The sequence below is a fragment of the Thamnophis sirtalis genome, unplaced genomic scaffold (assembly GCF_051295495.1).
Source record: "Thamnophis sirtalis isolate CommonGarterSnake01/CBP01778 unplaced genomic scaffold, rThaSir2_p1.2 scaffold_4, whole genome shotgun sequence".
Taxonomy (NCBI): Eukaryota; Metazoa; Chordata; class Lepidosauria; order Squamata; family Natricidae; genus Thamnophis; species Thamnophis sirtalis.
In genome coordinates this window covers 27147211-27160166 of record NW_028261384.1, presented here as the reverse complement: position 1 = coordinate 27160166, position 12956 = coordinate 27147211, and the positions used below count along the sequence as shown (strand labels likewise).

The 12956-nt window shown below is 38.0% G+C and overlaps 1 protein-coding gene across 1 annotated transcript in view; it reads right to left on the bottom strand.

The window, feature by feature from the left end:
• MRC1 (mannose receptor C-type 1) overlaps positions 1-12516 on the bottom strand; it is a 64134-nt gene extending 51618 nt beyond the window's left edge. Inside the window, exons 1-5 of the mRNA XM_087712663.1 lie at positions 12372-12516; positions 8784-9185; positions 5815-5988; positions 959-1120; positions 417-530 (exon numbers count right to left, since the gene is read on the bottom strand). Of these exons, the coding sequence (XP_087568789.1) occupies positions 417-530; positions 959-1120; positions 5815-5988; positions 8784-9185; positions 12372-12477 (958 nt within the window). The 5' untranslated portion in view covers positions 12478-12516. The remainder of the gene's footprint in view (positions 1-416; positions 531-958; positions 1121-5814; positions 5989-8783; positions 9186-12371) is intronic.
• Positions 12517-12956: the final 440 nt, after the last annotated feature.

Genomic DNA, 12956 nt, shown 5'->3' with positions numbered 1-12956 from the left:
CACAAAGTACAGGCAATGGCATTCCTCACTGTCCAAAGAAATAACCTATGTTGGCTTTTCTGTCCCTGTTTGGACTGAAGACAGGAATTAAACCAGGGGGTCCCCAATCCCTGGTCCATGTACTGTCACTGATCTGTGGCCTGCCAGAAACCAAATCACACAAACAAGGGAAGCCCCATCCAAGGGATACAGGCACCTCTGAAAACCCCTCCAGTCCGCAGAAAAAACATCTTTCCATGGATCCAGTCCTTGATGCCCCAAAGCTTGGGGGCCACTGAATCAAAGCATCCAGAAAGAGTAGGTGGGAGGGAGAATTATACAAACTACTGAGGAAGCAATTTAATTTCTTTTATCCAAATAAAATAGCAAAATTAGGTGACATAAGGTTTCAATGCAAAAACAAAAGAGGAAATTACCGGGTGCCCAATTTAGATATCTGAAAGGATAGCCACCACTCCATTGCCAGCCACTGTTGAAATCCAAACTATTAAGACCAAACCAGAGTGCAGTACTCAAAGTAGAAGTTAACCCTGAAAAAGAATCAACATTTAGCAATGCATCTGTTTCAGGAATATACACTGAGTAGCATGCAGCAACAACTACAACAATTATTAGGAGACATGAAGCATACAGTTAGTTGCTCCTCGTATTTCTGCAACCACAATGCTATAAAACTTGTTATATCCTAAATTGTTTATGGTTGAAAAATACTAACAGTGCCACCTTCCCTGCCAAGTCAATTCACATTCACAGTTCATGGTAGAAGCACTTCTGAGCAACTGTTAGTCCTGCTTTTCCAAATAACAGGGAAGATAACAGTAGGTAGATAATACCCCGGCGATACCAATACTTGCTATAGGGAGGATTTGAAATAAAATGTTATGTCTGTCTCTTTATTTTAACTCTGATTGTACTGTATGAAATGCTACAAAATATTAGTGGACTTTAGATTATTTACCTGTAAGGTACATTTGTTCGTGTATCTCTGTGATACTCAACAAATTGGCACCTTGTTGTTGGCAACTTTTACTAGCTTGGAACCAGGTTAGAGCACCTTCTGCGTTTATTTGATACTGGGCATTTGCCACAGGGTCTGTAGTCCAATAGATGCTTGCATCAGCTGTTAAAAGAAAGGTGTATCCATATTTTCCATGATTTTAAAACAATAAAACAATATCATACTACATCTTGTTTTCATAATTCAATTTTAACTCAGAACTGTGAGGATTCTTCTTATGTTTAAAAATAAAATTATTTAGTCAAGCAGCTGAAAGAAAGCATAAGACTTTAATAGGCAAAGGTTAGGTGTCTAAGTAATGGTTTATATAGAGAAAAGAGGTAATTTTGCACTGGTACATTCCAGATGTGCACTGGTAAAACTGGTACGTTCCAGATGTGTGAGCTATCACTCCAGGCTTCCCCACCATCTTTCTATTGATATATTAGATTATGGATTTCATGATTAATTTACTAATTTGTAAATAAGTAGGTACCACTGAATTACAGTCAACTTCTGGTGACTTGTGTGTGTGTGTGTGTGTGTGTGTGTGTGTTAGTCAACCTTGTCTCAGGTTTATATAATGGGAATGTTAACACAGCTGAAGGTCATCAGAATTCTGAAAGGCTGCAGGAACCATAGGTAGGTACCACTGAATTACAGTCAACTTCTGGTGACTCGTGTGTGTGTGTGTGTGTGTGTGTGTGTGTGTGTGTGTGTGTGTGTGTGTATGTATGTATATATGTATGTATGTATTTAATAGCCTTTTCTCCATCTAGGTCTAAAGTATAATTTCATTAGACTTTAAAACATATCACATTAAACAACATTAAATAAATGGTGTAACAAGTGGGGGGCAAGGATAGTTGATGCACCAAATATAGCCTCTCAACTATCAAACGACAACCCGGCCTTCACGTGGTGCCCCCTGTTCCCACCAATCGGGCTCTGTCGACCCTTGGGACTGGCGTCCCCTTGGGTATATCCAGCCGAAACAGCTTCCATGGATCGCCATAACTTTCCATGGAAGTATCCTATACCCACGTTGGGTGAAGAGGAGTCGAGTGAGTGAGTGAGTGGTGTAACAAGTTGTGATTAAGTCGTAAATCATTTATTTTTACTTTAACTGAGCATTAACATGAATCATAGAACCATGGCTTCTGAGTTTTTCTATACGGGGCACATGTCATAGGGACTAGGATCAAGTGATTGGGGGGGGGGGAGCAGAATGATTACAGAGATTCTCAGTCATCCAGGTCATGGTTGTCACTTGAGCTTCTCATCCAAGAAGCTTCCTAAGTTCTGAAGAACAGAAAAGGAACTGAATAAGTTTCTTGGGTGAGAAGTGAAATGTCTTAAGGAAAAAACAAAGTCCAGTTTACTTTTGAAAAAGAACCTTTGGGAGAAGAAAATTGGTTACCAATTCACTAATATAGAATTAATATAGAAGCGGTCTGCAGAACAGTATCTCCATTATATCAATATTAACCCTAAAAGAAGAGGCAGAAATGAAATGCTTTGAAATGAAAATTCTTCAGTTATAAAATTCAGGAAGGAGATCAGTTATCTGTCATGCTTCCTGTAAGCTAGACAATTTTGCAAGAACATACAGAAGACAATGTACAAAACAAATGTGTCAAAAGGCCAGGATGCAGTTCCACTTTTTCCTGAATTAGCTTTCACCATCTAAACAATACTATGCTGCTTATCATACAACCCAAATACATACTAGAAATGAGTTATATAGTATGCTATCTACCGTATTTTTCAGAATATGTCGCATCGGAGTATAAGATGCATCAAGAGGCAATTTTTTAAAAAAAATAGATAGAGGGTTAGAGAGGGAGAGAAAGAGAAATGCAGTAGGTAGGTAGCAAGAGAGAGAGAGTACTTAGGTAGTTAGGTAGGTGGATAAAGGGAGAGAGAGAGGCGGGGGAGAGGGAGAGAAAGAGAGAAAGAGAGAAATACAGTAGGTGAGTAGGGAGAGAGACAGTGTAGGTAAGTAGGTAGATAGAGGAATAGAGAGAGAGAAATAGAAAGAGAGAGAGAAATATAGTAGATATAGAGAAAGAGAGTAGGTAGGTAGAGGGGGAGAGAGAGAGAGATACAGTAGATAGGTAGGGGGAGAGAGAGTAGGTCGGTTGGTAGGTAGAGGGATAGAGAGAAATAGAGAGAGAGAGAGGTACAGTAGATAGGTAGGAAGAGAAAGAGAGAGAGAGTAGGTGGGTAGGTAGATGTTTCCAGATGTATTTATCCATGTGCTGGAGAAGGAAATCGCTGACAAACTGCAGCACCTAAGACTTTGTTCCTGCTGGCACTGCGCTTGATCAATGTAATTCTCATCAATCAGTTAAAGAACTTTCCAAAAGGAAAAAAAAAGTTTTTGCACTGCAAACCTCCCAAAAACGGCCCATTTTTTGTGAAAATTGTTTTTTTCAACAAAAAAAGGCATGAATAACCTTGGGGAGGGTCTTGCAGAATGCTCCTGGGGGAGGGCAAAAATGAGCAAAAAACGAGTCCGTTTTCGTCAAAAAAATTGCATGCATAGTCCTATGGAGGTTTATAGAGTGTTGCTGGGGGCTGGAGGGGCAAAAAACTGCCCATTTTTTTGCTCATTTCTGCCCTCCCCAGCCCCCAGGAGCTCTCTGAAAGCCTCCATAAGGTATGTATGGCCATTTTGGTGAAGGGGGTGGAGTTTCAGGAGGCAAAAATGTTGTATTCGATGTATAAGACGCACCCATATTTTCAGCCTCTTTTTTGAGGAAAAAAGGTGCGTCTTATACTCCGAAAAATACAGTAATATGCTTATAAAACATGGTCTGTTCTTAATTGATGGTTTACAATGTAGTGCCTAATCATATTGCATATTCATTGCATACATTAACTACACTGACTCCATAATACTTTTTGAATTACAGCAACATACTTGATATGGTCCTGATCTTCAATATATCCAGGAGCATCAACTGGTCCACAGTGCAATAAAGTGAGAAATTATGTCTGCATAACTCTAGTTAAGTCAAGATGTTGGAGTTGGTTATCAGCTATAAAGTCCTATATTGTTCTCTCTCCCTCCCTCCCTCCCCCCCTCTCTCTCTCCCTCTCCCCCTCTCCCTCCCACCCTCCCTCCCTCCTTCTCCTCTGTCTCTCTCTGTACAAGTCCTCTGCAAATCTTTTTTTGGTAAGGTTTTAGAAATGGTTTGCAATTGCCCTCAATATCCAACTGGCTTTCTGTTTAACATGAACTGGCTTCCTGCTTTCTAGTGTCATGCCTTAGCTACTACACTAAACTAGTCCCTGCCACCATACATTGCATAGGATAGGGCTACTTGTGAAACTTTCTGCTCCCAAATGTATTTGACAGTTCCACATGTCCAACAAAATGAACACACACCTGGTTCCCTTACTGAAGTAATGTCACCTTATGGATCTTAGAAATGTACCTTCTTGGTACCACTTCCTACCTGGAACAATATTCATCCATCTTCACTATTGTCCCCAACCCTTTCAGAAAGACTGTCAAGGCCTATTGTTTTCCCCGGGGTTCAGGCTCTGGTTGAGTAGATGGGCTCATCTATATAGCTATAAATCAGTGATGTGCGGTGAGCTTCATGGCCAGTGAGGCAAGCACGAAAACCCCACCGAAGCTCTGGTGCTGCATCCGCCATAGAGCTGGATCGGGACCCGCTCTATGGCAGATGCGGCACCGGGACTTTAAAGTCCTGCTGCCGGTGCCTGCCGCCACTTTAAAGGCCTGCCGCCACGGCAGGGCCCCAGCAGCAGGACTTTAAAGTCCAAGTGCCGTCCGCCATAGAGTGGGACCAGGTCCCGCTCTATGGCGGATGACGCCGGGACTTTAAAGTTCTGCTGCCGGTGCCTGCTGCCACTTTAAAGCCCTGTCGCCGGGGCCTGAGTGGCCATGATTCCTCCCTCTCCAGCCAGCAAACCCACCCAGTCCATTCCTCCCCCCGCCACCACTGTGTCCAACTGGCTAGGTGTCTCACATTTATGGTGGACATAAAATCGAGATGCCTGGCCTGTTGGACACAGTGGCAAGAACGTCCCTGTCACTGCCATGCTCCGCCGCGCACGCGCGCACACACACACACACACACACACACACAAATTCCTCACAAAAAATTACAAATTAAATTATCATTTTGAATCCCCCCTCTCTCTCCGTCCGATCCACATACCTTTTCCAGCTGTGGATTTCAACTCTCCTCTTATCCGCCCGCCATGATGAAAATGTAAACAATTAAATAAAAAAGCAACTTACTTAGGCAAGGCATGATTTGCTGCTCCCAGATCAGGAGGTGGGAGAATCACGTGCCTCCTTTGCATAAGAAATTTTTCGCCTTTTAACCCTTGCTTAACTCTGAACAAGGGTTAAAAGGCGAAAAAGTCCTTATGCAAAGGAGGCCCATAGTTCTCTCGCCTTCCCCTACCGTTAGCACTAAGCAGACTCAGAGTCACTGTGACTCTGGAGTCTGGCAGCAACTACCTTAGCCTTTTTAATTATTTTAAAAATTCTTTTCTTTTCCTCATGACACTGGTGAGGCCCCGCCTCCTCTGCCTTCCCTGACTGCATGTCCCTGCTATAAACTCTGATCATTCTTTACTACTTTAGTTGCTATTTAATGGCATGTGTTGTTTTCTATATGTTTGTTTATTATTTTTATAAACCACCCAGAGATAATCTGTTTGTATTCTCTCACTAAACAAACAAATATTAATCTTTAAAAAGCAAGTATTTCCTCTATACAACAGTGTTACATAGTTCTATGATTAACACTTTTCTCTTGAAAAATCCTTACAATTCGTAGGACAGAATCCATATTTCTTCTCTTTGTTATAATCTCTTGTAGTTGAACACCACAGCAAACCATCATTCCTTCCTTCAATTGTACATTCTGCATACCACTTGGTAGCATACTGGAAAGGAAATACACAAGGAGCCCCATTGCTGTTACCCTTTAAGGTAAATAAGTCTGGAATGAAGGGGAGAAGAAATAATTAAATAATTTACATATTTTCAAGAAACACTCATTCCTAGAGAGAAGAAAAAGGAAAATCCTCCTGCCAAAGTTAATGGCGCAGTGTCCAAAGTGAGCACTGTGAGATCTTCAGTATATCCCTACTTTCTCCATACATGATTTTGTAAACAAATGGAAGTTGGCAACAGCAGTGTGATATGGAGGGTTTGTTTTGGATCTGCATGACAGCATGAAGGGCTCTACTATTTGGCATAGAGTTTTGTGTAGTGGTTAAGGCAGCAGGCTAGAAACCAGGACAGTGTAAATTCTAGTTCAGTCCTAAGCACAAAGTCATCTGGATACCTGGGGCCCGTCACTTTCTCTCAGCCCTAAAAAGCAGACAATAAAATATTGCCCAAAAATTGCAGGGACATGTAAAGCAGTGGTGGGATTCAAATAATTTAACAAACGGTTCTCTGCCCTAATGACCAGCTGGGTAGGCGTAGCTCAGTGGTCATGTGATTTGACTGGGTATGGCCAACTCAACTTCACTCAGGTCAATAGGCATAGTGTAACAGCCTTAGCTGTTACAATGTAATAAGGGTTAACCGGAGAGGCAGTTTCTGTAAGCAGGGCAATAAAGATTAGGCTAGAAACAACACCAGAATGTTTCCTTCCTGCCTTCCTTACAGGATTAGCCCTGTAAAGTGGGGGAAAAACCAAATGAGATTTCTTCCAACAACTGGTTCTCCGAACTGTTTAGAAAGTTAACAACCGGTTTTCCTGAGTAGGGGCAAACTGGCTGAATCCCACCACTGATGTAAAGGCAGTTGCCAGGAATCAACACTGACACAAAGCCACATACCACATACACAGGCAGGCAGGCACACATATACACAAAAGAATTCGGCACGCATGGAATTGCCATATTTCAGGATAATTCTCAGCATTACTCCACTCTTTTATGCCTTCTACTTTACCAATTTCTTTTTCATGAAATTGAAAAAAAAAGATTGAACATTAAAGCTATTTTGGTGGAACATTATTCAATTAGTTATTATTCAATTTTAATTTTGTGTATGACATAAAGAAATGAGGAATCAGAAAACCTGAACAAATATGTTTGGTCAGGTGCAAATATATGTGCATAAGAGACCATTTGATTATAAATATCTTATTTATGAATCAAAAAGTTCAAGGCTTCTGTTGCTTCAGTATTAAACATTTACTATAAAAGAGGCAAATATGCTAACATGATCAATGAAAATATAACAATTCACTTTGATTGCAAGATTTAACTTTTAATAAAACAAAAATCTTGAGACTATTTCATTTGAAATATTTTTAACATCTTCCAGTAAATAATATAATTTGAAAGGAACTATAAAAACAGAGTGGAATATTTGAGATTTGACCAACTTTGAAAAGCTTATATCACAAAATTCAGAATATTTGTTGAGTGTCTCTGTGTGTGTTTGTGCGTGCACGTGCACAAAACATTTTACAGAAATATGATTCAGAAACTCAACAATTCAAAGACAAAGACTGCACAATTAATCAGATGCTTAATTAAATAGGACAATTTATAAGCAAGAATGGGAATATCCATATGGGGGAAATGTATTTGTGTCACTCACCTATTACTCTCAAATAAATTGATGGGTTTTTTTTCTCTTTGGAAAATTGCGCATATTTGAAATACTAAGCTGTTGTAAATATAACAATTAGTTTTGAATCATTATTTTTCATTTATGGTGGCAATGCCAGAATGCCAGGCAGTTCTGCAATAAGATTCATTTTAGGATGAAGCAATTTTTAAATACTGACTTTTTCTATCAATTGTTTTTGTGGGCGGAGGGGGATAAATCTCAGATTAAGTATACTGAGGTGACTTTATATAAGAGTAGCACTGAGATACACTATACTTTTCCATGAAAGTTACATCTCATCTTTTCAATGGAGGTCTGTCAAAGTAAGTGAGATATTCAGCAAACTTACATATAATTTTGAACTAACTTTAATTTAATTTCGAAGCTTTTTAAATAAAATTCTGCTTCCCACATCCCATATTTGTGTTTCTTTCAACATGAAGTTTTGTCCAATTGGGCAATATATTGTGTTTGTTTTGTTTGTTTGTTTATTGGTTTTGTATGCTGCCCACTCCCGAAGGACTCCGGGCGGCTCACAATAAACAGGGGAGGGAATAAATAAGACAATACAAACAATTTTAAAATCCACAACAGTCACAATTAAGACAGGGCTGGGTGCTTTAACAGCCGCCAGCCTGCTGGAACAGCCAGGACTTAGTAGCTTTATGGAAGGCCGGGAGGGTAGTAAGGGTCTGGATCTCCACGGGGAGCTCATTCCAGAGGGCTGGAGCAGCAACAGAGAAGGCTCAGCAACAGAAATGTGGATGGCTTACTTCATATTAATTAAATATAATACATTCATTCTAATTATTTTGCCAGGTAATTCTTATTATCTTGGCTATTTTTTGTCAACTTCTAATGTTAGATCTTTAAGAGTTCAAAAGGCGTTGAATGTAATCTGTTCTAATCTAATGTGACTTTTATGAATTACTGTGAATTTCTTTTTAATGTGTTGCAATTTTTAACAGAGTTTTAATGTTTTGTACCGAATATTTTAATGTGTTTTCATTTTTCCTCTTTCAAAAAACATAAACAAACAAATAAATAAATATAAAATATTTTTGTTTGATGTACCAATGTTAACTTTTTTTTTTTTTTACTAAGTTCTGTGAATATCACTAGATGCAAGAGGTAGAGAGCAAGCAAGCATGATCAGTTTACCTTCATAGCCCCGGGAGCATAAATCATCTTTAGTTCCGTGGACTTTCCATCTACTCCATGTGCCTGATCCTTTGTACAACATAATTCTTTTTTCATTTTTGTTGCCATAGTTGAAATGCAGGCTTGCATTATGGATAGCAAAAAGTGTGTCATTTTTGCACTCCCATTTCTGAAGGCTACTTGTTGTGTCGCATGGGTACAGCTCAACTGGTGTCCAGTCAATTTTTGAAGATACTCCCAAACATAATTTCTTGGAAATACTCATCAACTGGTATCTGGAAATCCACCTGAATTTTTGTGCCTCAGTTTCATAACTGCAAGCAGCCGTTGTGACATAGGTGGCACTCTGAACATATACACAGACCTTATGGTCTTCATTATATATTAGAAATTTGCTTGTATCTATAGATATAAAAAAAAGTTAAAATTAAGTAAAGCAAGCATTGACCATAGAACTGGTTAAAAAAAAACTAGTCTTGCATCTCACTGAATTAAACATATGTCTTCCAGATTAGAAGACTGAATATACAACTAAATAGACAACTTTTAAAAGTGAGTTAAGTGTTAACACATATTGAATTTGAGCATGCTAAACTTTAATAGGATTGATAGATTTAAATAAAATGAAACATTAGAATCAATATTAACAGCTAAATTTCAGGGCACAGTTTTGGAAATTGTAATAAACTATAATTAATTTATTTTGGTAATATTATACTACTTAACTGTTTTCCTACAGACTGTAGTATACAAATGTGCTATTCCTACCTGGAAATTTGAAATACTATTGTATTTAACTATACTACATGAACTTCAAAAATATGGGTAATGATTAGATAACTGCAAGAGATTTTGGTTTGCTCTGATGGTCTTTTGGAATTTTATTGCCAGATAAAGTAAAGCTAGTTTTTATTGTTTATATTTATCATGTAAGTAATTTCTAAATCAATTGCACTACATTTTACTTTATACTTTCTTCTTGAGAGGCAATAGACAGGTTTTCTGCAGAATTATGACCTAAAAAATCTTCTGTTTCAGTAAAAGTTTGGACTAGACTTATCTCATCCATAAACCAATTACCGCCTCTTGTTGTGTTTGGCTTAAGTCATTAGAAAACAGAATATAGCTGATGAGAACAAACTCTTCTGTTTGATAGTTGGTCTTTCTCTTTGACAATACCAGGAAACAGAAAATTATCACCAATAGTGATAAAGCTTACTATTGCATTGTTCTAGCAATACTCAAAATAATTAAACAAGCTAATACTGTATATGCTATGTTTACAGAATGTACTATTTTATGGTAATATCTAGTCTTAAGGGTTTTTTTTAAAAAAAGGTTTCCAATGTTATAGATCATTCTTCTATATTGGTGTATGACTATAGTAAATATTGTTTTGAAAATAAAGCGGATGGGGGATTTCATGGACTTCCAGAAGAAAGGCAGGATGCAATGGGGATAATTGTGGTAATGACCCAGACAGTGGAATGATAATTATTATGGTAATGCATGTGTGAAAGGGATGCTTCAAAATGCATAAGTATATCTTCTCAAGATGTCTTGTAAGCAGCATATCTTTTTTTCAGGCTTGGGCATATGTCTGAAAGAAGACAGAGCTACTTTAAAGAAGTCTTGTGTTTAAGCTCACACCCAGCGGCAATCTGATGTATCTCTTCCAAGTAATAAAACATATATAAGAATAACCATAATCCAAACATTATATACAGGTCACTCTGCATACCAGCAGACAGTATAAAATCTATCTCCAAGAAATAGTTATAGAACAGCTGTGAAAATAAGTCCTTCCTTCCCTTCCCCAGCAGTAGGAAAACTAAAGATTGTCTTCAAGGCTATGCCATGCCAAAAAAGAGAGTGTGTTTGGTGTTCAAACCATGAGATCCACAGTTGTCCACACGACAAAATAGAACATAACCATCTCAACTTTAGGAAATGCATGAATTCTGCATAGAAGATATCAGTTGAGATCCTGTGCAGAAGATTTGACAGAGAACATGAGATCAAGGTAAGCAATATAATTATTTTGATTCCTCCTTCTATTGATTGAAGCAGTTATCTATACCAGGATTAACCAAGGCTACATTTAGAATACATAGGCTCATACGTCTGTATTTAATAAAAGTGTGTTTTTTTCTCAATAAAACCTTAGAAGAAGATACACATATATTTTACATATGTATATTCTACAATATATATGTGTGGGTGGGTGGGTATGCGTGCACATGCGTACATGCTATACATGGTCCCTGACTTAGGACCACAATTGAGCCCAAAATATCTGTTGCTAGGTGAAACATTTGTTAAGTTAATTTTGCCCCATTTTGTGACTTTTCTTGCCACTGTTGTTAAGTGAATCATTGCTGTTATTAAATTACTAACATAGTTGTTAAGTGAATCTGGTTTCCCCATTTTGCCCCATTTTGTGACTTTTCTTGCCACTGTTGTTAAGTGAATCATTGCTGTTATTAAATTATTAACACGGTTGTTAAGTGAATCTGGTTTCCCCATTTTGCCACATTTTGTGACTTTTTTGCCACTGTTGTTAAGTGAATCATTGCTGTTATTAAATTATTAACACAGTTGTTAAGTGAATCTGGTTTCCCCATTCACTTTGCTTGTAAGAAGTGATCACATGACCCTAGCACATTGCAACCATCATAAATACGAGTCAGTTGCCAGGCATCTCACTTTTGATCATATTCCCATGGGGATGCTGCAATGGCCATAAATGTGAAAAATGATCATAAGTCCTTTTTCAGTGCCATTGAAACTTTGAACAGTCATTAAATGAACTGTTGTAAGTCAAGGACTACATGTAGTACATGCTCAACTCTTTAATTATGATTTTATAGAGGTGAAAGAGCAAAATGCTTTTCAGATATTTAACTAATGCATTAAACAAAATATAAAGTGTCTTTGCAATTTCTGAAAATCCTGAAATCTTTACTTTGCAATCATGTGCAAAGTAATCATTTAAATAATGATTTTAAATCAGTATTTCCCAATGAGTTAAAATGAGATTGCCCGAAAAGAAGTAGGCGCAAGATTATAGTTTTAATGTAGTAATCAGGAGCTAATTTCATAAGAGATAAATATTTTTTGCGTTTAGAGTTAGAAACACTGAAGTTATCATACTGCTGCTTTCAAAACTTACTCAACCCATGTAAAACTGCATCTTAACAGAATGGCTAACTAGGAATAAATACCCTTTTTTTTTGTTGGTACAAATTCATATTTCATGCAATATGAGTTTATGCTGCGTATTACAATACCCACCCCACTTCAGTAATCTTCAATGATTGTATTAGATGATGAAGGGTGTTTGGGATTTTTAATTTTTAATTTAATATTCAGACAGACAAAGAAAAATTTGGCAGATGACAGCCCTGTGCAATAGAAACCTCACCTGTACTATTTAATCAGACTCATCTTCCCAGCCTGTTATTACTATTAGGGTTAAATCATTGCGCTAAATATCAATATGAAATATATATATTCTCACATGGGAGGAATGCTATGCTATTTCATATGCACACACCCATTCATGGCAAAGGCCTGAGAGCCACTTACCCACAAGTGAAACAGCACCGTGAAGAGCAGAAAGGAAAAAGAGAAGACAAGAGATGAACATTGCTAGCCAGTTTCCACTCTTTTTCTTTCTGCCAAGATATGTCATATCATGGGCTCCTTTTGTAGCACATCTTATTAAATCCAGCCAAGAGGAGAGATGGGCTCATTTCTGAGAACTGATAGTTCCGTGGGTACATTCTGGAGCTCAAATGATAAGGAAATGTGCTTCCGCATGGACCATTTTGGAATAACAGGAATTTGTCATTCAAACTTTGCTTCCGTAAGCTAATTTCACTGCTGAAGTGGGTGGGGGAGAGGACGGTCTGCTTCCATAGAGTCACAGGTGATAAAGCAGTGATTGTTCAGCATTTTTTCACTTCTGGGATTCTAAAATCAAGATGGAGGCTAGGAACAGGGCAGTCACGATTTGCAGGAAAGAAACCAGTTAGAATGCACTGTTGCTGCCAAGAAATGTATTTCAGAAAGCTGATTTTCAAAAGGAAAAAAGCTGCTTTCACTCCTTAGTAAGGGGGGGAAAGCCACATTTTTTTTTAAAAAAATATTTTTTTATTATATGTTTTCCTT